The 25,718-nt window shown below is 40.3% G+C and overlaps 2 protein-coding genes across 3 annotated transcripts in view; both read right to left on the reverse strand.

Annotated features, from left to right (window-relative positions):
- tor3a (torsin family 3, member A) overlaps window positions 1–12,165 on the reverse strand; it is a 29,038-nt gene extending 16,873 nt beyond the window's left edge. The window contains exons 1-4 of the mRNA XM_063064007.1: window positions 11,911–12,165; window positions 7,950–8,072; window positions 3,394–3,659; window positions 2,031–2,206 (exon numbers count right to left, since the gene is read on the reverse strand). Of these exons, the coding sequence (XP_062920077.1) occupies window positions 2,031–2,206; window positions 3,394–3,659; window positions 7,950–8,072; window positions 11,911–12,079 (734 nt within the window). The 5' untranslated portion in view covers window positions 12,080–12,165. The remainder of the gene's footprint in view (window positions 1–2,030; window positions 2,207–3,393; window positions 3,660–7,949; window positions 8,073–11,910) is intronic.
- A 6,950-nt stretch (window positions 12,166–19,115) lies between these two features.
- edem3 (ER degradation enhancer, mannosidase alpha-like 3) overlaps window positions 19,116–25,718 on the reverse strand; it is a 68,785-nt gene continuing 62,182 nt past the window's right edge. For both annotated transcript variants that reach the window (XM_063064009.1, XM_063064008.1), the window contains one exon: window positions 19,116–23,877. In XM_063064009.1, coding sequence (XP_062920079.1) covers window positions 23,363–23,877 — 515 coding nt within the window. In that variant the 3' untranslated portion in view covers window positions 19,116–23,362. The remainder of the gene's footprint in view (window positions 23,878–25,718) is intronic.

Here is a 25,718-nt window from a genome sequence, read left to right on the forward strand (position 1 = left end):
AGGGAGGCAAATGTTGTCCCCTTGTTCAAAAAAGGTAGTAGGGATAGTCTGGGTAATTATAGACCAGTGAGCCTTACGTCTGTGATGGGAAAGCTGTTGGAAAATATTCTTAGAGATAGGATCTATGGGCATTTAGAGAATCATGGTCTAATCAGGGACAGTCAGCATGGCTTTGTGAAGGGCAGATCATGCTTAACAAGCCTGATAGAGTTCTTTGAGGAGATGACCAGGCATATAGATGAGGGTAGTGCAGTGGATGTCATCTATATGGATTTTAGTAAGGCATTTGACAAGGTTCCACATGGTAGGTTTATTCAGAAAGTCAGAAGGCATGGGATCCAGAGAAGTTTGGCCAGGTGGATTCAGAATTGGCTTGCCTGCAGAAAGCAGAGGGTTATGGTGGAGGGAGTACATTCAGATTGGAAGATTGTGACTAGTGATGTCCCACAAGGATCTGTTCTGGGATCTCTGCTTTTCATGATTTTTATTAATGACCTGGATGTGGGGGTAGAAGGGTGGGTTGGCAAGTTTGCAGTCAACACAAAAGTTGGTGGTGTTGTAGGTAGTGTAGAGGATTGTCAAAGATTGCAGAGAGACATTGATAGGATGCAGAAGTGGGCTGAGAAGTGGCAGATGGAGTTCAACCCGGAGAAGTGTGAGGTGGTACACTTTGGAAGGACAAACTCCAAGGCAGAGTACAAAGTAAATGGCAGGATACTTGGTAGTGTGGGGGAGCAGAGGGATCTGGGGGTACATGCCCACAGATCCCTGAAAGTTGCGTCACAGGTGGATAGGATAGTTAAGAAAGCTTATGGTGTGTTAGCTTTCATAAGTCAAGGGATAGAGTTTAAGAGTCGCGACGTAATAATGCAGCTCTATAAAACTCTGGTTAGGCCTCACTTGGAGTATTGTGTCCAGTTCTGGTTACCTCACTATAGGAAGGATGTGGAAGCATTGGAAAGGGTACAGAGGAGATTTACCAGGATGCTGCCTTGTTTAGAGAGTATGCATTATGATCAGAGATTAAGGGAGCTAGGGCTTTACTCTTTGTAGAGAAGAGGATGAGAGGAGACATGATAGAGGTATACAAGATAATAAGAGGAATAGATAGAGTGGATTGCCAGCGCCTCCTCCCCAGGGCGCCACTGATCAATACAAGAGGATATGGCTTTAAGGTAAGGGGTGGGAAGCTCAAGGGGGATATTAGAGGAAGGTTTTTTACTCAGAGAGTGGTTGGTGCGTGGAATGCACTGCCTGAGTCAGTGGTGGAGGCAGATACACTAGTGAAGTTTAAGAGACTACTAGACAAGTATATGGAGGAACTTAAGGTGGGGGCTTATATGGAAGGCAGGGTTTGAGGGTTGGAACAACATTGTGGGCCGAAGGGCCTGTACTGTGCTGTACTTTTCTATGTATTTAAGTCAGAGATTGATAGGTTCTTGATTGGACATGGCATCAAAAGCTATGGGGAGAAGGCTGGGAAATGGGGTTGAGGAGGAGAAAAATGAAGGATCAGCCATTATTGAATGGTGGAGCAGACTTGATGGGCTAAATGGCCTAATTCTTCTCCTATGTCCTATGGTCTTACGGTCTAACTGTAACTCCAGAGTATATTAATCTTAACATGGAGAGGCTGAAGTCAGCTGGGAATAACAGACTAAATGCATATGCTAGGGAAAAATCTAAACTTCAAATATAATAAAAATAATATTGAGTAGAACTAAGATTATTATCACTTTGCTCACATGCAGATACCTCATCCTGATATCCCACTGGAAGCATATCCCTAAAGCCACAAATACACTTGAAGAAAACAGATCAATATGCCACCAATAGATCTAGAATCTGTAAAGGTCTCCCTTAGACCTAGTTAGCACAGCAGAGCAGTTCTGATCTTGACAGTTACATTTTTGGTGCCAATTGACCTTGCGGTCTTCTTCAAAATAGTTTTGAAAGGCTTAAGTTCCAATGGCTGGGTCCAATAGTCCTGCATCCTGCCTTTTTAAAGTTCCATGACTATTTGAAATTACCTTAAGAAAATGAAGATAGACTTTCTGAAGTCCACTCCATTCACGTGGTCATGGTGGTCAAGGTAAGGCTTGATGACATCAATAAGGCCTTGGTGTAGCTTCTCTGCCTCATCAAAAATGAACAATGATTGTTGGCATTTTTGTACAGCCGTCAGAATGAACTGCTGCAGCTCGGCCTGAAAGAAAGACAAATAACTGAAAATTTCCACCTTTTATCAAAGAGTCTACTTTCTTTCTCTCTTTAAATCTTTTTATTGAGTAAGTATACAAAAAAGGTAAGCCATATAAACATTAATACAATGTTAAAGTATAATAAAATTCCAAAAGATAACAATACCAAAAAGAAAATACTACAAACAATGTAATTTAAGCATAAGAAACCAAAATAACATAATAGTATACTAGATTTTATATATATCAATAGAAAAAAAAACCCCCAAAAAAAAACCCACCGTGCAACTAACTAAAAGCAAAGCAAAGCAATGGGCTAACTTGAAACCAAACAGAGTTAAACTTAAAATCACGTCCTCAATCCCGACCTCCATTAAAACAGTGAAAAAAAAACAAGAAGGGTAAATATTACATTAAATGAAAATATCGAATAAAAGGTCCCCAAATCTGTTCAAATTTAAATGAAGAATCATGAAGGTTACTTCTAATTTTCTCCAGATTCAAACATAAAATCGTCTGAGAAAACCAAAAAAAGGTAGTTGGAGCATTAAGCTCTTTCCAATGTTATAAAATACATCTTTTCGCCATTAAAGTAAGAAATGCAATCATTCTACGGGCTGAAGGGGAAAGATTACTAGAAATTTTAGGTAGTCCAAAGATAGCAGTAATAGGGTGAGGAGAGATATCTATATTTAATACCTTAGAAATAATATTGAAAATATCTCTCCAAAAAGTTTCCAAAGTAGGGCAAGACCAAAACATATGAGTTAAAGAGGCTATCTGCCCCGAACATCTATCACAGAAAGGATTAATATGCGAGTAAAAACGCGCTAACTTATCTTTGGACATATGTGCTCTATGCACCACTTTAAATTGAATTAGGGAATGTTTAGCACAAATAGAGGAAGTATTAACTAATTGTAAAATCTGCCCCCAATCGAGTCTACTTTCTTTGAAATGTTGCTTACAACGTGCACCCTCATGTGGGGTGGAATAGTCAGACTCTTTTGAGCCTGTTGGTGAAATGGAAATATTTCCATTTCTATGGTACCAAAGAGAAAATCCTACCCATGATACCGAAGACAAGAAAGAGTCCACATCTTTTAGGTTTGGGTGAGATAAAGCAGATAAACTGCCAAACAATGTGTTAGAGGGGGATAGAGAGCCAATCAGCTCTTTCTGAACTGCTTACCTTGTAAAAATCAACCAGGCTGGCGTGTAGAAAGTGGAAGTGAGCAATATAGAAATGCACACACTCGCTTCTTAGTCCATCTCGGTACAGGTTGTCTGCTATCATTTTTGCCACAAAGTTCTTGCCGGTGCCGGACCAGCCATGGAAAGAAAGTGCCAGTGCTTTCTCAGGATTTTTGTTTACTATGAAACCTTTCACTGCTTTCATCACAACTTCCTTGGCCAGATGCTGTCCATGTAATTTTATGTTCAGGTCGTGGCTAAGACCTAGTGAGAAAACACAAAATCAAACCTTGAGGTACCTTTCAATTTCTTCTTAAGAGGTGAATCCATTCCCAAGGTGTCTATCTAAATGATGTATTTCTCAAAGCATCATAGCAGTGATGGCTCATTATTCTGGTAATAGTGAGGTACTTATTTACCACAGTTCTAATCTGATGAACTCAAAACCTGTAACAGACAAGAAATAGTTTAAAATTCCAGGGTAGATGTACCTCAAGAACTTCCAGCAACTTTTTTGCTGGGAGCAAAGGAATAAGCCAGTACAGAACCTTCAACTTGGTCAAACTTCTCATCAGAGGGGATGGCGACAGAGCAGGGGTGGCTGAAGTTTCTGGGAATAGTTCACAAGGCACAGGATAGATATGTCCCACAGAAGAAGTAGTTCTCAAATGGCAGAGGTAGGCAACCGTGGCTGACAAGGGAAGTTGATAACTGCAGAAAAGCCAAGGAAAGGACGTATGTAAGTTAGCAAAAGTGCGTGGGAAGTTGGATGAATGGGAAGTTTTTAAAATGCAGCAAAAGGCAACTAAAAAACTCTAAGAAGAGAAAACATGAAATACGAGGGCAAACTAGCCAACAATATAAAACAGATAACTAAAAGTTTTTTTTTCACTTATATATAAAGAGTAAAAGGGAGGTGACATTTGATATTGGACCACTGGAAAATGATCCTGATGAGGAAATAATAGGGGACAAAGAAGTGTCAGATGAACCGAATGGGTACTTGCATCAGCCTTCACTGTGTGTGCCAGAGGCCCATGAGTGTCAGGGAGCAGGAGTGAGTGCCATTGCTATTACAAAGGAAAAAGATGCCAGGCAAACTCAAAGGTCTTAAGGTTGATAAATCACCTGGACCAGATGGAATATATCCCAGAGTCCAGAGAGAGTTTGCTGAAGGGATAACAGATACATTGGTCATGATCGTGATTTTTCAAGAATCACTTGATTCTGGTATGGTCCCAGAGGACTGGAAAATTGGGGCTGCACATAAGGCTAGTTAACAAGATACAACCTTATGATGTTACAGGAAAGATATTGGCATGGATAGTGGAATGGCTGACAGGCAGGAGGCAGTGAATGGGAATAATGGAGGACTTGTTTGGTTGGCTGCCAGAGACTAGTGTTCCTCAGGGGTCTATATTGGGACCACTAATTTTCACATTGTTTGTCAATGATTTGGATAATGGAATTGTTGGCTTTGTGGCAAAGTCTGCAATGATACAAAAATAGTTGGAGGGGTAGGTAGTGCTGAGGAAGCAATGTGATTGCAGCAGGACTTAGACAAATTGGAAGAATGGGCAAAAAAGTGGCAGATGGAATACAGTGGGAAATGTACGATAATGCGTTTTGGTAAAAGGAACAATAGTGTGGACTATTATCTAAATGGGGAGAAGATTCAAACATCAGAGGTGCAGAGGGACTTGAGAGTCCCCATGCAAGGCTCCCAGAAGGTTAATTTACGGGTCGAGTCTGTGATAAAGAAGGTAAATGCAATGTTGGCATTTATTTTCAAGGGAAAATAGAATATAAAAGCAAGGAGACAATGCTAAGGCTTTGTAAGACACTGGTCAGGCCACACTTGGAGTATTGTCAACAGTTTTGTGCCCATATCTCAGAAAGGATGTGTTGTCATTGAAGAAAGTCCAGAGGAAGTTCATGAGGATGATTCCAGGAATGAAGAGGTTAACATACGAGGAGCGTTTGGCGGCTTTGGGCCTGTACTCACTGGAATTTAGAAGAATGTGTGGGGATCTCATTGAAACCTACTGATTGTTGAAAGGACCAGATAGGGTGGATGTGAAGAGGATGTTTCCTGTGGTGGGGGTATCCAGAACTAGAGGGCACAGTCTCAAAATTGAGGGGCGACCTTTTAGAACAGAGGTAAGGAGAAATTTTTTAGCCAGGGAGTAGTAAATCTGTGGAATGCTCAGCCAGACTGCAGTGGAGGCCAAGTCCGTGGGTATATTTAAGGCGGAATTTGATCGTTTCCTGATCAGTCAGGGCCTCAAAGGATATGGTGAGAAGGCAGGTGTTTGGGGTTGAGAGGGATCAGGGATCAGCCATGATGGAATGGCAGAGCAGACTTGATGGGCTGAATGGCCTAATTCTGCTCCAATATCTTATGATCTTATGAGGCATTTTATAAATGACAACTCAGTTCAGTGAATTAGTTGGTCCATTTGAGATGCATAGAAACAGAGAAACATAGAAAATAGGTGCAGGAGTAGGCCATTCGGCCCTTTGAGCCTGCACCGCCATTCAGTATGATCATGGCTGATCATCCAACTCAGAACCCTGTACCTGCCTTCTCTCCATACCTCCTGATCCCTTTAGCCACAAGGGCCATATCTAACTCCCTCTTAAATATAGCCAATGAACTGGCCTCAACTGTTTCCTGTGGCAGAGAATTCCACAGATTCACCACTCTCTGTGTGAAGAAGTTTCTCCTTATCTCGGTCCTAAAAGGCTTCTCCTTTATCCTTAAACTGTGACCCCTTGTTCTGGACTTCCCCAACATCGGGAACAAATCTTCCTGCATCTAGCCTGTCCAATCCCTTTAGGATTTTATATGTTTCAATAAGATCCCCCCCAATCTTCTAAATTCCAGCGAGCAGAAGCCTAGTCGCTCCAGTCTTTCATCATATGAAAGTCCTGCCATCCTAGGAATCAATCTGGTGAACCTTCTTTGTACTCCCTCTATGGCAAAAATGTCTTTCCTCAGATTAGGGGACCAAAACTGCACACAATACTCCAGGTGTGGTCTCACCAAGGCCTTGTACAACTGCAGTAGTATATCCCTGCTCCTGTACTCGAATCCTCTTGCAATGAATGCCAGCATACCAGTCGCCTTTTTCACCGCCTGCTGTACCTGCATGCCCACTTTCAGTGACTGGTGTACAATGACACCCAGGTCTCATTGCACCTCTCCTTTTCCTAATCGGCCACCATTCAGATAATAATCTGTTTTCCTGTTTTTGCCACCAAAGTGGATAACCTCACATTTATCCACATTAAATTGCATCTGCCACGAATTTGCCCACTCACCTAACCTATCCAAGTCACCCTGCATCCTCTTAGCATCCTCCTCACAGCTAATACTGCTGCCCAGCTTTGTGTCATCCGCAAACTTGGAGATGCTGCATTTAATTCCCTCGTCTAAGTCGTTAATATATATTGTAAACAACTGGGGTCCCAGCACTGAGCCTTGCGGTACCCCACTAGTCATTGCCTGCCATTCTGAAAAGGTCCCGTTTATTCCCATTCTTTGCTTCCTGTCTGCCAACCAATTCTCTGTCCACATCAATACCATACCCCCAATACCATGTGCTTTAAGTTTGCACACTAATCTCCTGTGTGGGACCTTGTCAAAAGCTTTTTGAAAATCCAAATATACCACATCCACTTGTTCTCCCCTATCGACTCTACTAGTTACATCCTCAAAAAATTCTATGAGATTCGTCAGACTTGATTTTCCTTTCACAAATCCATGCTGACTTTGTCCGATGATTTCACCGCTTTCCAAATGTGCTGTTATCACATCTTTAATAACTGACTCTAGCATTTTCCCCACCACCGATGCCAGGCTTACCGGTCTATAATTCCCCGGTTTCTCTCTCCCTCCTTTTTTAAAAAGTAGGGTTACATTAGCCACCCTCCAATCCTCAGGAACTAAAGAGTTTTGAAAAATTATCACTAATGCATCCACTATTTCTTGGGCTACTCCCTTAAGCACTCTAGGATGCAGACCATCTGGCCCTGGGGATTTATCTGCCTTTAATCCCTTCAATTTACCTAACACCACTTCCCTACTAACATGTATTTCCCTCAGTTCCTCCATCTCACTAGACCCTCGGTCCCCTACTATTTCCGGAAGATTATTTATGTCCTCCTTAGTGAAGACAGAACCAAAGTAGTTATTCAATTGGTCTGCTGTGTCCTTGTTCCCCATGATCAAATCACCTGTTTCTGACTGTAATTCTGGATATGTTGGCAACATGAGTGGAAGCAGTGTGCATTTCCAGTTCAACCCAATATTCCTTGGCTCATGCTGTCTGTAAGACCACTCAGGCTGTCTGTGCGGGTTGTCAGCAGGAAACTCTGCTCCACTTATTCCTATCCCTGACATCACCTCAAAGAAAGGAACAAGCATCACATCATATGAACAAAACAGAATCAAGGCCCATACACCTTACAGTGAATAGGATATTTACTGCTCAGGTTTTATGGGTTGCTTCCTCCATTCATACAAGACTATAAATTAATTAATTTACAAACCTGTGATGTTGTTGATTAACCGACAATCCCCTGATTCACAGCATTCGTGTACGTTGCAGTACCAATTCATTATCTCCTGATAGCTATCTTGGATTAAGAAGGACCAGGCCTCCAAAGTGTTTGCTGAAATGAAAGAGAATGCTTTGTAATAGACTTAATAATGAGGTATTTTTGAACATCCTTTAAGCTTTTTTATTTAATAAAGCTAGTACACACACACTGAAATAATGGCCTTCCTCTCTTTGATGCAGCTTTGTTTAATGGTGCAGATTAACTCATTGGTATGAAGTTTTGGAGATTGCATGGTCGGATCTTCCTCGGTTTGGCTAATCTTGGCATTAAGCAGGCTGAAGTCGTTAGGGGACCTCCTCGTTAATGGTCGGCGCTTTGTCAGCCTTTAGTGGATTCCAGATACTAGTTTGTTGTGGGGCAGGAAAAGATTCTGTAACCTGGAGCAGGGTTTGGAGCTGTAGTACGTAAGGCTTCCCCAGCTTCCTAGATACATAATTGGAAAGTCTCCAGGTATGTATTAATGCTGTGTTGCTGGAGGACATTGATGAGCTTCCACAGTGTTACCAGTGCATTGTGATGTTAACTTGCACATGAAGGCTGATGCAAGTGCATATAAGTTTGATATAATAGCGATAACTGAAACTGGGCTGACCTCGCAGGATCGTGATGAATATGGTATTAAAGGATATACTTAGGAACACTAGGCAAGATCATAAAGGTAGAGGAGTAGCCATATACGTAAGAGAGAATTTAAACATGAAGCTGCCTATGGCAGGAGATTAATCGAGACTTAGTGGGCAAGAATTGAAAGGAATAACACCAGGTGTATGTTATAGACCCCCCATGCTGATGGTGATTTTAATAAACAACTCTATCAGCGCAACAAATTCCAAGGGTGATGTTATGGTTATAGGTGACTTTAATTTCCCAAATACTGAGTGGGAGAACCCAGTGACTGATGGATTACAGGAAGTGAATTCATTGAGTTTTTGAATGAGTGCTTTTTGACCCAATACGTTAATGCACCAACAAGAGGGGAGGCCTGTCTAGATTTGATATTCTGTAACAAGCAGGGTAGAATTTTGAGTATGGAAGGTGTTGAGCCTTTAGGAATAAGTGACATAACGTTGTTAGTCTCGAAGTCTTTTTTGGGAAAGTATATCAGTAAAAACCAAAACCATTAAATTGAATTTCAGAAAGGTAAAGTTTGTGCAGATCCGACGAAGACTTCTGAAGGTAAACTGGAAGAACTGCTTGATGTTGAATCAGTTGAGGAACAATGGGGTTGATTTAAAGAGGTGATACACACAGTGCAGGAAATGTTCATACCCAAGGTCGGGAGAAGAAGTAAAAACCATAGATCAACTACATGGATGAATAAATTATATACATAAAAGATTATTGAAGAAAAGACAGCCATATAAGAAATACAGGAAAAAATAGTAATGATGTTAACCGTAGGGCATATGAAAGTATGAGAGCTACAGTCAAGAGGGAAATTCAGATTGCCAAAAGACAGGTTGAGAAGGATATTACTGATAATGCTAAGATTAACCCCAAGAGATTTTTTTCAATACTTCAGTCATCAAAGAAGAAGTTAAGTGTGTTGGGAATAATAGTGGGTTGTTAAATTATGCAGAGAAGGGCATAGTAGATATTCTTGACTCATATTTTGCTAAAGTATTTACCTGCAAAGATGCTAGCAATATGCAGTCAGTGTAGAAAGAAATAAGGTTGTTTTAAGCGACTTAGAGATCTCAGAAAGTGAGATCCTGCTTCAGCTGAAAAGGCTGAAAGTTACTAAAACTCCAAGGCCAGACAACGTTTATCCAAGAGTACTTAAGTACGAGAGTACAAGAGTTTGTGATTTATATATGCAAACCCCTAACATGTATTTTACAAAAGTCATTGAAGACTGGTGAAATCTCTAAGGACTGGATATGGGCTAACGTGGTCCCAGTATATCAGAAGGGTGACTGCAATGACCCTGGTAGCTATAGACCAGTAAGCTTAATGTGTATCGCAGGCAAGATAATGAAACGTTAATAAAGAATGAGATGGAAAAGCAGCTGATAAGAACAGGCAATGTTAGCAGAAAGCCAGTATGGGTTCAGAAAGGGGAAATCATTTTTACTAATATGCTGGAGCTCTCTGAAGAGGCAACTGAAATTTCTGATAACAAGGGAGCAGTTGATGTCATTTACTTGGACTTTCAGAGGGCTTTTGACAAGGTACACCATGAGAGGTTAATAATCAAATTACAGGAGGTAGGGATTCAGGGTAAGGTGTGCAAATGGGTGCAAAATTGGCTCGAAAACAGAAAACAACAAGTTAAGTTTGAGGGGATCATTTTCACACCTAGAAGATGTTGAAAGTGGAATTTCGCAGGGATTGGCTTTGGGGCCGCCGCTGTTTTTAATTTGCATTAATGATTTGGATAAGCACAGAACAAAATAAAGTTTGCCGATGACACAAAATTAAGGGGACAGGCTGATAACATTCAGGCAGCGGAATCAATACAGTGAGATCTACGCAAAATTAAGAGGTGGGCAAATAAATGGCAGGTGAAATTTAATGTCAGTAAATGTAAAATATTACATATAGGAAGTAGAAATATTAGATATAAATAAACAATGGGGGATGTCTTGAGTTAGAAAGTACACTGTATATGAAGAATATAGGCATCCTGGTCGACTCATCACTATCAACATCTAGACAATGCACAGAAGCGATTAGGAAGGCTAATAGAATGTTGGGCTATATAATGCACTCAGTGGAGTTCAGGTAAAGAGATGTTCTCCTTAAGCAGTATAATGCACTAGTGAGGGTACACTTTGAATGCTGTGTGCAGTTTTGGTCTCCATATTGTGTGAGGGATGTGAGACACTGAAGACAGCCCAGAGAAGGGTGACTAGACTCGTTCCAGGTCTGCAGGTATGAGCTATGAAGAAAGATTGAAAGAATTAAATCTTTTTAGCCTGTAGAATGAGAGGAGACACGATAGAAGTGTTCAAAGTCATTAAGGGTGTAAATAAAGTGGTCGGCAGCCACTGCTTCTTGATCAACCAGGGCATCAGAAGTTATGGGGAGAAGGCAGGAGAATGGGGTTGAGAGCAAAAATAGATCAGTTTCTTATGGTTATCCATGCCAAGACTCAAAATAGTTACTTTTGTCAAGCAGTAAGGCTGATCCACACCACACTCCCATCACCACCACCACGATTACTTTATTATTTCTTGTCAGTCTCACCTCACGTACAGACACTCCTGTGCCTCGTCTCACTTTATGGACGTATAATCTACGTATATTATCTAATTATGTATTTATATTTGTGTTTTTTATTATGGCTTTCTTTTATCTTATTGTGGTTTTTTGTGCTGCATTGGAGCTGGAGTAACAATTATTTTGTTCTCCTTTACACTTTTGTACTAGAAATGACATTAAGCAATCTTGAATCTTGAATGTATTATGGGCATTGTAGAACAGGCCAGCATGTATTTTGTGGGGAATGACTCTGTTTCAATGGAGAACTTCACATCACAGACTAACAATCTATGGTTACACATCAACTGAACAAGAGTCTAAAGTTCTGTCTGGAAGGGAATGGGTGCACTTAATGAATCCCTATAACAACTGTTATGCATATTTTAATATATACACAAACTTATTACAAGGTGTAAAAATTGGTTGAAACTTATATTTTCGTATAAGATATGAATTGACTAGTGGTTTCACTGTCTTAGAATCCTTTGACATGACAAATTTTTCTTAATTTTCACAGTTGTTTCCCAGAGTTTAAAGCAATCCCTTGCAATGTAATAATTTAATAAAAGCCTTAATTTGTTCCTTAATACACATTACTTTACCAAACAAACTTCCTGGATTTTAACAAATAAGTTTGGAACTCATTTCCGTTGTTTCCCATGTGTATCTAATGTATTTCACTCACCGTCCTTCCTTGAAATGTCTGTCAACTGTTTGGTCTCACAGTCTGAGTTCCAGATCTGTCCAGGATTAAAGTGAAAAATCTCCGAAAATGTTCCCAATTGCTGCTGGATCATGTTTCCACTCACCCTTTGTAACCACCAACAGAGCAATGGGAGCCATTGGATATTCATTAGGGAGGTAGCAGGAGCTGTAAAGCGGTGATTGGGAGGGGGATTAGGGATGAGAAAGGAGCAGCAGAAAACTCTCACTGCCTAAACTTTTCATTCTTGGTTAATATTTACCTTTTAGTCACGTGGACTGCCTCAGTCGGGTTGGTGACCTTAACAAGCCAGGTTATTTTCCAACTATTGCTGAAATAAATTACTATGTTTACTGTAAAGGAGGGAGAGGTTTCTATGAATTTTAGGCAGAGTATTCTCATTAATAAGATTACTGCATGGAATGGGATATATACACTGGATGGTATACATTTCAGACGTGAGTTAGACAGTGCTTCCTAGTAAATTGGTTTCATATTGTCACATGCAACAAGGTCCAGTGAAACAGTGCACGTAATCAGTAAGATGCAAGGCCATAACAAGGTATGAACTGAATTGAATTGACTTTATTTTTTACATCCTTCACATACATGAGGAGTAAAAATTTTTAAATGTCCCTGTCTAAATGTGCAATGTGAAGTTTATTTATAATCATTTGTAATAAACAGTATGTACAACAGGACAGTCAATATAACAATGAAATACAGTTGTGTCAGCGTGAATTAATCAGTCTGATGGCCTGGTGGAAGAAGCTGTTCTGGAGCCTGTTGGTCCTGGCTTTTATGCTGCGGTACCGTTTCCCAGATGGTAGCAGCTGGAACAGTTTGTGGTCAGGGTGACTCAGGTCCCCAGTGATCCTTCTGCAGAGTCCTGTGATTGAGGGAAGTACAGTTCCCATACCAGGCAGTGATGCAGCCAGTCAGGATGCTCTCAATTGTGCCCTTGTAGAAAGTCCTTATTATGCGGTGACTCGTGCCAAACTTCTTCAACCGTCTGAGGTGAAAGAGGAGCTGTTGTGCCTTTTTCACTACACAGCTGGTATGTACAAACCACATGAGATCCTCAGTGATGTGTATGCCAAGGAACTTAAAGCTGTTCACCCTCTCAACCCCAGATCCATTTATGTCAATAGGGGTTAGCCTGTCTCCGTTCTTCCTGTTGTCCAGAACCAGCTCCTTTGTTTTTGTGACATTGAGGGAGAGGTTGTTTTCTTGACACTACTGTGTCAGGGTGATGACTTCTTCTCTGTAGGCCACCTCATTATTGTTTGAGGTAAGGCCAATCAATGTAGTGTCGTCAGCAAATTTAATTGACAGATTGGAGCTGTGGGTGGCGACACAGTCATGGATATACAGAGAGTAAAAGAGCCCTGAGGGACTCCTGTGTTGAGGGTCAGAGGGGCAGAGGTGAGGGAGCCCATTCTTACCACCTACCAGGGATCTGACAGGAAGTCCATGATCCAGCTACACAAGGCAGGGTGAAGGCCAAGATCTCTGAGCATCTTGCCAAGCCTGGAGGGAATTATGGTGTTGAATGCTGAACTGTAGTCCAAGAACAGCATTCTCACATAAGTATCCCTCTTCTCCAGATGTGCAACTATGGTCTGTAGAGCTGTGGCTATTGTGTCATCTGTCGGTCGGTTGTGTCGGTAGGCGAATTGTAGGGGGTCCAGTGTGGGTGGGAGCATGCTGCAGATGTAGTTTTCGACCAGCCTCTCAAAGCATTTGCTTATTATTGAGGTGAGTGTGACAGGACGCCAATCATTCAGACATGTTACCTGGGTCTTTTTAGGTTCAGGGACAATGGTGGATGTTTTGAAACAGGAGGGCACTCTACACTGGGAGAGGGAGAGATTAAAAATGTCTGCAAACACAGCTGCCAGTTGTACCGCACACATCCAGAGTACCCGCCCTGAAATGCCGCCGGGTCCCGCAGCCTTGTGACTCATTGGAAACACCTGCGTACTTCAGCCTCAGAGATGACCAAGGTGCAGGTCGCTTCAGTGGCTCTCCTCAGGCTCAGTATTGGCGACGTCGAACCGAGAGTAAAAAAGATTTAGCTTACCCGGGAGAGAGGCAGCGATGTGATTGTGAGGTCAAGTCCACCTTATCATGCTATAGTGGGAGTCTTTGATTATGTTGTATGCTTTTCTGAGGCAGCAATGTGTTGACAGAGTCCATGGAGGTGGGGGGCAGGCTGAGCTGCGTCCACAACTCTCTGCAAATTCCTGCAGCCAGGGCAAAGCATTTGTCATACCAACTCATGATGTGCCCAGATAGGATGCATTGATAAGAATTGTTAATGGTCGAAGGGGAAATGCAAGTTCCTTTTGGCTTCCTGAGAAAGTGGAGCAACGTTTTTTTAATTACATCAGGGAACATAAATCTAGTGTCTGCTAAAGCCCGATTTAAAAATAAATGTTTCTCAATTCCTAGTGATGAGGGAGACCACATTCCACATTTACGCTAAATGATAATTAGTTCACTGAGGACAGTTGACCCATTTAACATCATCCAGTCAGAAAAACCTTAAGACTCACCCCAGCTGTAGAACATAACAGCACCACACAAGCTCGTCTGCCCACAATGCTGTGTTGATCTTTTAAGCTACTCCAAGACCAATTTACCTCTTCCCTTCTACATAGTCCTCCATTTTTCTATCACTCATGGTCTTTTAAGAGACGCCTGGATAGGCACATGGAGCTCAGAGAAACAGAGGGCTATGGGTAACCCTAGGTAATTTTTAAAGTAAGTACATGTTTGACACAGCATTTTGGGCTGAAGGGCCTGTATTATGTTGTAGGTTTTCTATGTTTCTATGTGCCTACCTACAAACTTCTTAAAATGTCCCTAACGTATCTGCCTCTCCCACAATGCCTGGCAGGGTATTCCATGCACCCGCAACTCTGTAAAAAATTACCTCTGATATCCCTCTCGTTTGTTCCTCCAGTCACCTTAAAATTATGCCTCCTCATATCAGCCATTTCTGCCGAGCATGTTGCAAACTCAGCCAGCTCCATCATCAGCACCAGCTTCCTCAGCATCGAGGACATCTTCAAAAAGCAATGCCTGAAAAAGCCGACATCTATCATTAATGACTCCCGTCACCCAGGGCATGCCCTCTTCTCATTGCTACTACCAAGGAGGATGTACAGGAGCCTCAAGACACAGACTCTATGCTTTAGGAACAAATTTTTCATTTCTGTCATCATATTTCTAAATGGACAACGAACCCATATATACTATCTCAATACTTTTTTCTCTCTTTTATCACTATTTAATTTTCTAAAATATATTTGCTTTTGTAATTTATATATTTTTTATTATGTGTGCAATACGCTGCAGCCACAAAGCAACAAATTTCTGTCGATGGCAGGGATATTAAGGCTGATTCAGATTCAACATTCTAACTGTGTTTAAACCAGCTGCAACATTACTTCACGTCTCTTGAACTCAGTCCCCCAACCAATGAAGGCCAACACACCATACATCGTTTTAACAATTCTATCAACTTGCATGGCAACTTTGAGGGATCTAAGGACATAGACCCCATGATCCCTCTGTTCCTTCACACAGTTAACCTCGTATTCTTCAAATTCACTCTTCGACTTTTCTGGATTGAACTCCATCTGCCTCTTCTCAGGCCAGCAATGCATCCGATCAATGCCTGCTGTAATCTACACAATCCACACCAGTACCTTTGTGTCTTCTTCAAGCCTCTTATCTTCACCTTGCCACTTCCTCGTCTGAGTCATATATATAAAAGTCATAAAGGGCAGGAGTCCTGGAGGGCGAAGCAAAGTGATGATGGTGCTAGATGGCAACCCCTTTGCTTGGGTCTTCGGAAACAGCTCCATTTCTATCTTTGATATATCTTTTTCCCCCCTGACCTGGAGTTAAACTCTGACTTTGGTTCTTTGTGGGAATGGGACCTGCTCTCAGTGCCTCCTGACCAGCCACTTTTTGATATCCCAAAGATGCAGCTTGAAAGACTAGCATGCTTTCAGGGTGCCAGGTTTCTGTGTCTCTGGAGATGGGCTGATTCAAGGTCGGCATCCCTGACTAAGGCTTTGTAGAAGAACACAGAACATCAGGAGCAGTAGGTTAGCTGCCGTGGGCTGTGTGTCCTGAGACCTGAACTGTCTGGGTGCAGAGCTTGGAAAAAGGATGTCTATTGTATACATTTCTCTGACATTAAATGTACCTATTGAAATATATCCCTGCAGAACACACTGGGTACCGATCTCAGGCAGACTAAGTTTCAACTACTGCCACCTTCTGCCTGCTATGGGCAATTCTGAATCAACACAACCACATTTCCCTGGATCCCATGCCCTCTGAACTTTCTGAACGAGCTCACCATTGGTAACCTCATGAAATACCGTACTAAAATCTACAGTTACACAACATCCACTACTCTACCTTCATCAATGTGCTTTGTCACATCCTCAAGAAATTCAATCAGGCTCATGAGGCATATAACCTGTCCTGCACAAAGCCATGCTGACTATCCCTAATCAGACTATACTTCTGCAAATGCTCAGAAATCCTGTCTTGAAGAACCTGCTCTAATAATTTGCCCACCACTAAAGTATGGCTCACTGGTCTAACTCTCTACTGCCCATCCTGCTGTTGGTGCTTAGGGCAGAAAGGAAGGTCCTCTATCTCTGGCAGTGTTCAGGGCTTCCTTCATCATGTCGGTAGCTTGGTCTTCACTACTGTCAGTCATGCAACTCTCAGAGGAGACTCGGGAATACCGTCACACTTAGATGTAGGATTCTTCATTGGTGTTTCCATAACAGTTTTGTTTTACCAGTCAGGGTTGTTAGCCCTGAGCTGAACCCCCAAACCTGGAGGATCGTTGGACCACTCTTAGTCTGACCCTACCAAGAGCCAAACTATGAAGCCCTGACTCCAGCCAATATAGATCTCTGGGTCATTGAGGCTTACAAGCCTCCAGACCCTATGACAAGGTTGTGGTCCTCTTGGAGGTACTGGTCTATGAATCCCAGGATTATCCCTGTTGCCTTTCTTGAACAAAGAAATAACATTTGCCACCCTCCAGTCATCTGGTATTATGTCTATGGCCAGTGAGGACCGTGGCATGCTATTGGTTCTTCAGCAAATTTTAACGTTTTTAACCTCCCTGCTGTATCCATAACTGCAATTTTGTTGCATATTTTTAATCCAAGAACTGCTTCCTGACATCACACTATAATTTGTCATTAATTAATTTTGATTTATGTATTTTGTAGGAAAAATCATTTTAATTATCCCTCTTCATAATATTGAATAAGGAAAAAAAAAGTTCAGGTCTCTCCTACCTTTGACCTGTCAGTATGGGTCAGCTTCAGGACTCTTACCTGCACTATCAGCAGCACGTGAATCTCTGTCTTACGCATCAATAATCTGAACTGAACACTGGAATGGTGTTGCTTTGGCCACATAGCTCAACACTCATTAAACTTTGGATGCTGCGTAGCAATTGGAGATGTAGAGCATCATTCAATATGGCTCACATCTCCACTAACTTCAATGGAGCTTTTAAAAAAAATGTTCTCAGTATGTGTTTGTTGCTAGCAAGGCTATAATACCCAACACTTGAACTCAAAGATCTCTGAAATAGCACTGTCACCAAGCTGGTGGATTTGCAGTTACGTACAGGGCAGACCAGCTAGGGATTGTGGGCTTCCTTCGTTCACAAATTCAAAATCAAAGAGCTGCACTTTAATAAAAAATCACCAATTTTATGGTCATTCCAGATTTACTTTACAGATTTAAGGTGAAATGAAGCACATCATACTCAACACATCTTTATTAAAGAGAGAAGCACCTATTAATGATTTATTTACTCTTCCCAGTATGGGACAGAATGATGGGGTGAAAAGAGAGAATGAAAAGCTAGAGCTGAATTATTAGATGCTAAGCAATACAGCATGTGCTACCTCCTACTGACCTTATTATGTTTTCAATGATTTACTTGCTATTCATCTCAGAAGCCAAATTATAGAAACATAGGATCCTAAACTAACAAGATCCCCACTGAAAAATAATAATGAGATTTTCTCCTTTGCTGAAATTGCAGTGTGTAAATCAACCCACACAGAGCTGGATCAGAGAAAAAATGTGTAGGTGCTGGAAACCCAAAATAAAAGCACAAGATGTTGGCAACACCAGTGTAGGAGCGACATCACATGAACTGCGATAATTCTAGAGGTAGTGCCCACCCACCCCCAGGATTTTCATTTTATAGCTATCTAGTTTCTAATTTCAGAAACAGAATGCCATAAATGATGAATAATGTTCTTGAATTCAATTTTATGTAATTCAATTGTCATCTCCTGCAGTGTCTAGCACACTTCCACTATCACACCTCCTTAGTTCTCCAACTTTACGGGCGCATTCTTCAGCCCAGTCTGTACAAAGTCCACATATCTTTGTGCATGACTCTCCTTTCCTCTCCACGTCATCTCCAAGAATCCATTCTTGTTTTCCTTATTTTTGGATTGACCTTGGTGTCACTCACCAGCTTCTGCATGCATGCTGTTAACATCCAGAACATAGCAGGTAAATGCTTTAAGCATATTACTTACTTACTCATTGGAAGTTTTTTGATGATACTGATTCATAAAACTATCAAGAACATTATGCTTTTAAGAAGATGTATCAAACAGGTATGTACTTTATATTCAGTTATAGTGTATATAAATTTCAATGCCAAAAGATTAATAGACAAATTTAAAACAAAATTTTGAAGTTTCAATATGAATTCCAACATTAGGGCATCCTTTTTATTGTGATTTTTTTAGATCAACAAATTGAAAGAGACTTCATTATATTTACATCGGTTTATTAAATCTTTACAGTCAGAACTAATCACAGTAATCAAATGCAGAAATATATACAGTGATCATATCTACAAAATTAACCAGATCCTTTTATATCAGTTTACATTTTACAGCTGTCAATATTATTTACAGGGTTTTCTGCAGTGCGTGCACCATTCTGCTATAGAAAGACATGAACTCCAGCACTTGCTGTGCAAATTCTACAAATTAAGGGACACAGTATGCCACAGTCACAATGAAGGAACAGGTTCCAATGTTAAATTTAATTACAATTAAAATTAAGTCTTCTGAGAAAAGAAAATACATAGCTTTTTTTTTAAATCAGTACTATGCTAAAGTTTCTTTCCCTTAAAAAATAAATTGTATATTTTGGATACCTTATTTTTTGCATGTTTTTATTTTAACATGAAACTGACATTTCCCATCTGATCTTAAACCTTTGTGACATGATGCAGCTCAGTGCCGCACCACCCACAGGACGTCAAAATCAATAATCTAATGAGTCTTGGCAACAGTGCATCAGCCAATGCGTTGGAGGTGGATAGACCATATGACACAAATCAAAGTGTCCATTGAAAACCAAGAAAGATCAATGTTCTCACTAAATGAGAACAAGGAACAAATACTACAGAAATGTCTCCCAGTAAAACAAAGATAATTTCCCCTAGAAAAATGCACTGAGTGAAAGATTTTTTGGACATAAGTTACATGCATTACACTCGTCACTTAAAACAGTGTTGTCCCCATGCCTATTTGACAGGGGAATTGTCCAGTCTTCTCTACTTTGGCGGGCTACAGTGTTATCACCAATTGCAACCTACAAATGAGTAAAATCCTCGTTGTTGGACATCTAAAAAATATTGGAAATACTCAGCAGGTTGGACAGTGTTGGTGGGAGGTTGTAATAGCTGATGCTGCACAAAGCAATGCCAGCTTTAAAATGTCAGTGGCTTCTCTTCCAACCCCATATTTATTGGCTGATCTGCAAAATGTTTTTCAGCATTTTTTGTTTCATACAGGGCTGGTAAATTCCCTTCATTTATTTGGGTTTCTTGGTTTGAAAGTTCAATAGAGATCCTCTGTTACATTTAGACCTAGAAAATAATCCTATATCCTTTGAAACGCTTGTAGTTGAGAATGGACATGATAACAGATAACACTTAGCTGTTTTGTAATCACTCAGTCAATATGACAGATCATGAAAAGAATAAACATAGCTGTTGTGTGCTCTGTATCCTGCTCAAAATACAGGAACACATCTTCATACTACTTCACCATAAAGTCATACAGAAAGAGTAAAATTGTTTACTGATCCTTCCCTTCCAATTAAAATAAAAAGGGTTTTTAGTGCCTACTTTTGCCATAGTAAATGGTTAAGCAATTTAATATTGCAGATGCACTTAAGAGTTCATCAATCTGGAAAAAGGAAAAGTATGTCGCATCCGGAGTTTCTCCGGTTAGCGGACGATATTTCCCTCCACGCCTCTTTGACGTAGTGGGGAACCGCATACAAGGCAAGTTACAGCAGTGGTTTGCCATTGCCTTCTGCTGGGTGAGTTTCCAAAGAGATCACCAGCTCGTAACCCAGCATAGATGGAAAGCGTGCAGGGGAGCTGGCTGGATTTGAACTCAGGACCTTTCGTCCCAAAATCCGGCACTGATGCCACTAGGCCACCAGCCGGTTCCGTCAATCTGGACCATAGTGATATAGGTAACTTTAACAATAATTAAAAAAAACACTTCCTAATAATTTTCTAATAATTGTAATATTTGGGTCAGCAAAGTAACAACTATCTGTATACCTCCTACATTCAGCAGCATCTAGGCAAAAGCTCTCTATATCTGCAGGATACCTGCTCAAATTATAACATAACTATGGAATTAAACAGTTTTCAAAATTTGTCAACATCAATTATTATGTTATATAATAATGACCAGTAATATACACCATAGTTGGACACTGAGAAGGCTTACAAATTATGTTTTATGGAAATAATCATTAATATTGAAAAATAATGCCATACAGACTATCAAATCCATTGTGACAAAAGAACCTAAAGATCCTTGGCAGTTTTACCCTTTGAGAACTGGGAGCATTTCTTCAACCTGACACAAGTACAGGTTTTGAATACACAAAAAGTAAAGAAAATATCTCCATTTGATAGTGTGCGATTTACACTTATTTATAAGAATGTGCATTTTTTGCCATGTGCAAAGAGGGTTCAGTCCATAAGTGATTTACACTGCCTATCCCAAAAGATCTTAATGTACACTACATGACTTAAAGACACAACATTACAAATGAAACATCAGGAAACAATATTTTCCATATCAATCACATTCAATATTTAAAACTGAATTCCAAATATTCACCACTCTTGAAAATGTCCAACATTCTCCTACAACGAGCAACTGCTCAAAATGAAATTTAACTTGCAGGGATTTTCTACCAAAGGGTTTATTTTGCCCCACAGTTGAACTATTTGCACAGGGTAACAGAGGTTACAGAGTACACTAACATACAAGAACACAGCATATCAGTAAACTAATTTGTTAGAGAAGAAAATTAGATCCATGAAACAACTGTGCCTTTTCAAAAGAATCTGTCTTGCTTCACACATTGTTGGGGATACAATCTGGCAACCGTTGTCTAGTTTCTAACATCTTAGCAAATTACTAATTCTTACACGCACCCAGTCACAGCCAAGAAGTATTGCGGCCATTGAATCTCTAAGTTGCCTTGGTCAAGCAATCAATTGAGAAACCTAATAGATCAAGGCACAAAACTTCTGCTTATGTAATAGAAGGGCACACTGACTTACATTTCCTTTTGCTAATCTAGTGACAATGAGATCAATTGTAATATTGCAACTGAACGTCACTGGTTCAGCAACACAAACAGAATCTAGCCTACATTACACAATAGCATGCTAGGCTGCACGCTCATCAACCAAACTATGTTATCCAAAAACATAGTAAAAGAACAATTAACACCAACTTCCACTTATTTTGCGAGTTTAACACCAACTTCTATTTATAGAGTGAATTTTAACTTAGTAAAATATTGCAAGGCACTTAATGGGAGCATAAATTGAACAATTCCACATGTTCATCAACTAATTATTTCTAGATTTGGGAGAGGGTTGCATCACTTTAAAGGGAATCAAAAGTGGTGCCAATGAACCATTTACTTCATGGCTCAACATCCCTCATCTATTAGAATAATAGGGCTAATGACAACTGTTACTCATGGAATTCCATTGAATCAGACAGAAAAAAGAAGCATTTAAAGTTCTATCAATCTGCAATTAATGCGTTTTGGAGAAAATATTCAACAGGTAAAATATCTTGAACATTTAAGCTCAGCTCAAATTGCAGAGGAAGTCTCTGGAAGGTAAATATTCTTGCAAACTGCACACTATCTATAATGTTGTGATCTATTAAGAAGTTCACAAACATTAGGTTTGCTGCTGTTTGTACGTGACAGTGTTGGCTTCCCCAAACTACTGGTCTAAGATAATATTCCATTGCTAACTCCTAGCCTTACACAATTCAACTATTTTTTATAAAACATAAAAAACACTATGTTTTCTTATAAATTTAAACTAAAATGGTCTTACAAACTAGTTTTGTTTGTAGTATTAACCAATATAGAAGAGCTGCCACCTGTTACCCAGAAGCTTTTATGAGATTAACCAACCTATCATCTGATATCAAAGCTGTAACTAGATGTGGATTCAACAGGAGAATTATTCAGTCAACAGTTATTGGGCTGATGGTTCTAGCAAATTGACCAGATTTCTGTCCACTTGAGAATGCGTAAGATCAATGCCACTGTGGTAGTCATTGGTTTGAACGCCTGCACTGACTGGGTGTTATCACTGCCCCATATTAAAAAGGTTAAGAAGTGTGATGGAGGAACATGGACAATCAAGACAGAGCAAAGTAAAAATCAAGTTTGTTCATTTTTTTTCAGTTTCTGACAACACCAAATCCTTCATTTTTTCCCTCATTTAGTTGGGATAGTACTGAAAACACTTGATAATAAGTTTCACTGCTGGAGGCAGTCCTGTAAAGAAATACTTTCAATCTGTTAGAAAAACAAAATAGAAGCTAAAATCATATTTCAGTAATTACCAAAAAAAAAAACAATCTGGTGCTTTAATCTGGTTGTACCCATACAATGGATAAATGCAACAGAATTGTGGTGTTTTAAAACCTGCAGTAACACAATAAGATTAGAGTGAAGGAGTGTGCAAATGAATGGGAAAAGTAGGGAAGGTAGAAAATAATGCAACACAAGTTCTCTCAACCCTGGCACATTTCTCACAGTCTGAGGCATGCTGATTCAGGAAAACCATTTATCTGACAGGTATCTTCAGATTAAACAGTTAGAAAAGATGATCAGTATGTTGAGGATATTCTCTCCACTTCTAAAATTTGCAACAAATCAAAAAGACAGATCGGCATATTCTTCCAATTGATCAGGGAATGCCACAGTGCACAATTTCACCAGTTCATTGGAGGGAAATGGAGCAAAATCCCATTGTACAAATGTATAATCATCGTCATAGCTCATCTTTATCCATCATTTCAAAGGCGTCTATCTCTTCCTTCCAGTCTGATAACAAGGAGTCTATTGTTCGAGCCTCTGTCTCTTGACTAATATTTGGATTGGATTCCTGCTCTGTCTCCACCTCATTATCAGCCCCTTCCTTTACCTGATCTGATAACTGAGCACATGGTTCCCGTCCATCTTCAGAGCTCTCTTGACAATCTGTCCTTTGCATGTCCTGATCTTTGACATCAGCAGTATCTGAGGATGCATCTGTAGGTGTGTTACCTGGATTCTGATCAGAACCACTCAACATATCCAGAATTTCATTACTTAGTTGTATCTTTGCACCAGGCATGATTAACTGATCACTGGCATCATCCTCGCTCACTGATTCATCAGCTTTCTCATCGCTTGGGATTTTAATGTAAGATACTGCTTCACTCTGACATTCAAAAGTAGTTGAACTCGGCTCTCTGGACTGCAAATCATCTTCAGAATTTTGTTCCAATTCTTCCATATCCGGATCTAAAATCCAAGTATTAAAATATTGTTAATGGTAAAATTACAAGTGCAAATAATAATGATAACAATATTTTTACAAGATATTATAAATCTGACAATGGCCTATTAGTAAATTCTGTTTCAAATCACTAGATGGCCTTTAGCAACAATCTTTTACTGTTTAGATGACAAACCTATAGTGACTGTGTGGCATAAACAGATATGGATCTTTCTCAAGAGATTACAAGTGAAAACTACCTTTTATAAATGATAAACTACATTACTCAGAAGCAGACACAGCAACCACTGTTTTCCACAGATATTAAGGGACTGTTGCAAGCCAACACCCAAAGCCAGGAAGGAAGTTCTACATCTAGGCGATCCTGAAGTTCTGGACTATAGAACATCCCAACTACCGTTCATGCTCAGATTTTGTCTCCATCCTATCAGCCATCATCTTACAGACTGCAACCTGCTTCCTGTGTCTCTGCACAATGAACGTCTGATACTCACGTACTTCAACCCATTCTTCCCTGTTTCTCCTCAGTGTTTTAGACCGACAAAGGCGCAGGATTAAGCCATTCGGCCTACCATCTGCTCCTCCATTCGATCATGGCTAATTTTCCCTCTGAACCCCATTCTCCTGCTCATTCTTCTCCCCATAACTTTACTAATCAAGAATCTATCAATCTCCATTTTAAAGATACCCAGTCACTTGGCCTCCACGGATGTCTATGGCAATGATCTCCATAGATTCACAACTCCCTGGCTAAAGAAATTCCTCCTCATAATCTGTTCCAAAGGGATGACCTTTGATTCCAAGCTGTGCTCTTTAGTCCTAGAACCTCCCACTATTGGAAACATTTTCTCCATGTCCATTCTCTCCAAGCCTTTCAATATTCACAAAAAATGCTGGTGAACGCAGCAGGCCAGGCAGCATCTATAGGAAGAGGTACAGTCGACGTACAGCTGAAGTACAGCCTCTTCCTATAGACCAAAATGTTGACTGTACCTCGTCCTATAGATGCTGTCTGGCCTGCTGCGTTCACCAGCATTTTTCATGTGTGTTGCTTGAAATGCCAGCATCTGCAGATTTCCTCATGTTTGTGCTTTCAATGAGATAACCTCTTATTCTTTTAAACTCCAACAAGTACAGGCCCAAAGCCATCAAGTGCATATCATATTTAATCCTTTCATTCCCAGGATCATTCTTGGAAACACTTTCTGTATCATCTCCAACGCCAGCAAATATTTTCTTACATGTGGTGCTCAAAACAGCACAAGTCTCCAAATGCGGGCTGACCAGTGCTCTATAAAGTCTCAGTACTGTATTACATCCTTACTTTTATATTCTAATCCTTTGTAAACAAATGCTAACAGTGCATTTGCCTTTCTTACCACCAACTCAACCTGCAAGTTAACATTTACAGAATCCCGCACTAGGACTCCCAAGTTCCTTCGCACCTCCAGTTTATCAATCACTCCCTGTTTAGAAAATAGCCTATGCCTTTATTCCTTCTACCACGTAACCTTACAGTAGCTGGGCATGCTCCCTTCTTCCCCCTTCCACTAAGCAGAAGATACAAAAGCCCAAAAACAGGTACCATCAGCTCAAGGACAGCTTCCATCTGCTATTATAAGACTTTTAAATAGTTCCCTCGTACGATAAAATGGACTCCTGACTTTACAGACCACCACATTATGACCTTGCATCCTATTGTCTAACTGCACTGCGCTCTCTCTATAACTGTAACACTTTATTCTGCACTCTGTTATTGCTTTGCCTTGTACCACCTCACTGTTGAAATGAATTGATCTATATGAACAGTATGCAAGACAAGTTTTTTCACTGTACTTCAGTACAT

Source organism: Mobula hypostoma, chromosome 12 (genome assembly GCF_963921235.1).
Source record: "Mobula hypostoma chromosome 12, sMobHyp1.1, whole genome shotgun sequence".
Taxonomy (NCBI): domain Eukaryota; kingdom Metazoa; phylum Chordata; class Chondrichthyes; order Myliobatiformes; family Myliobatidae; genus Mobula; species Mobula hypostoma.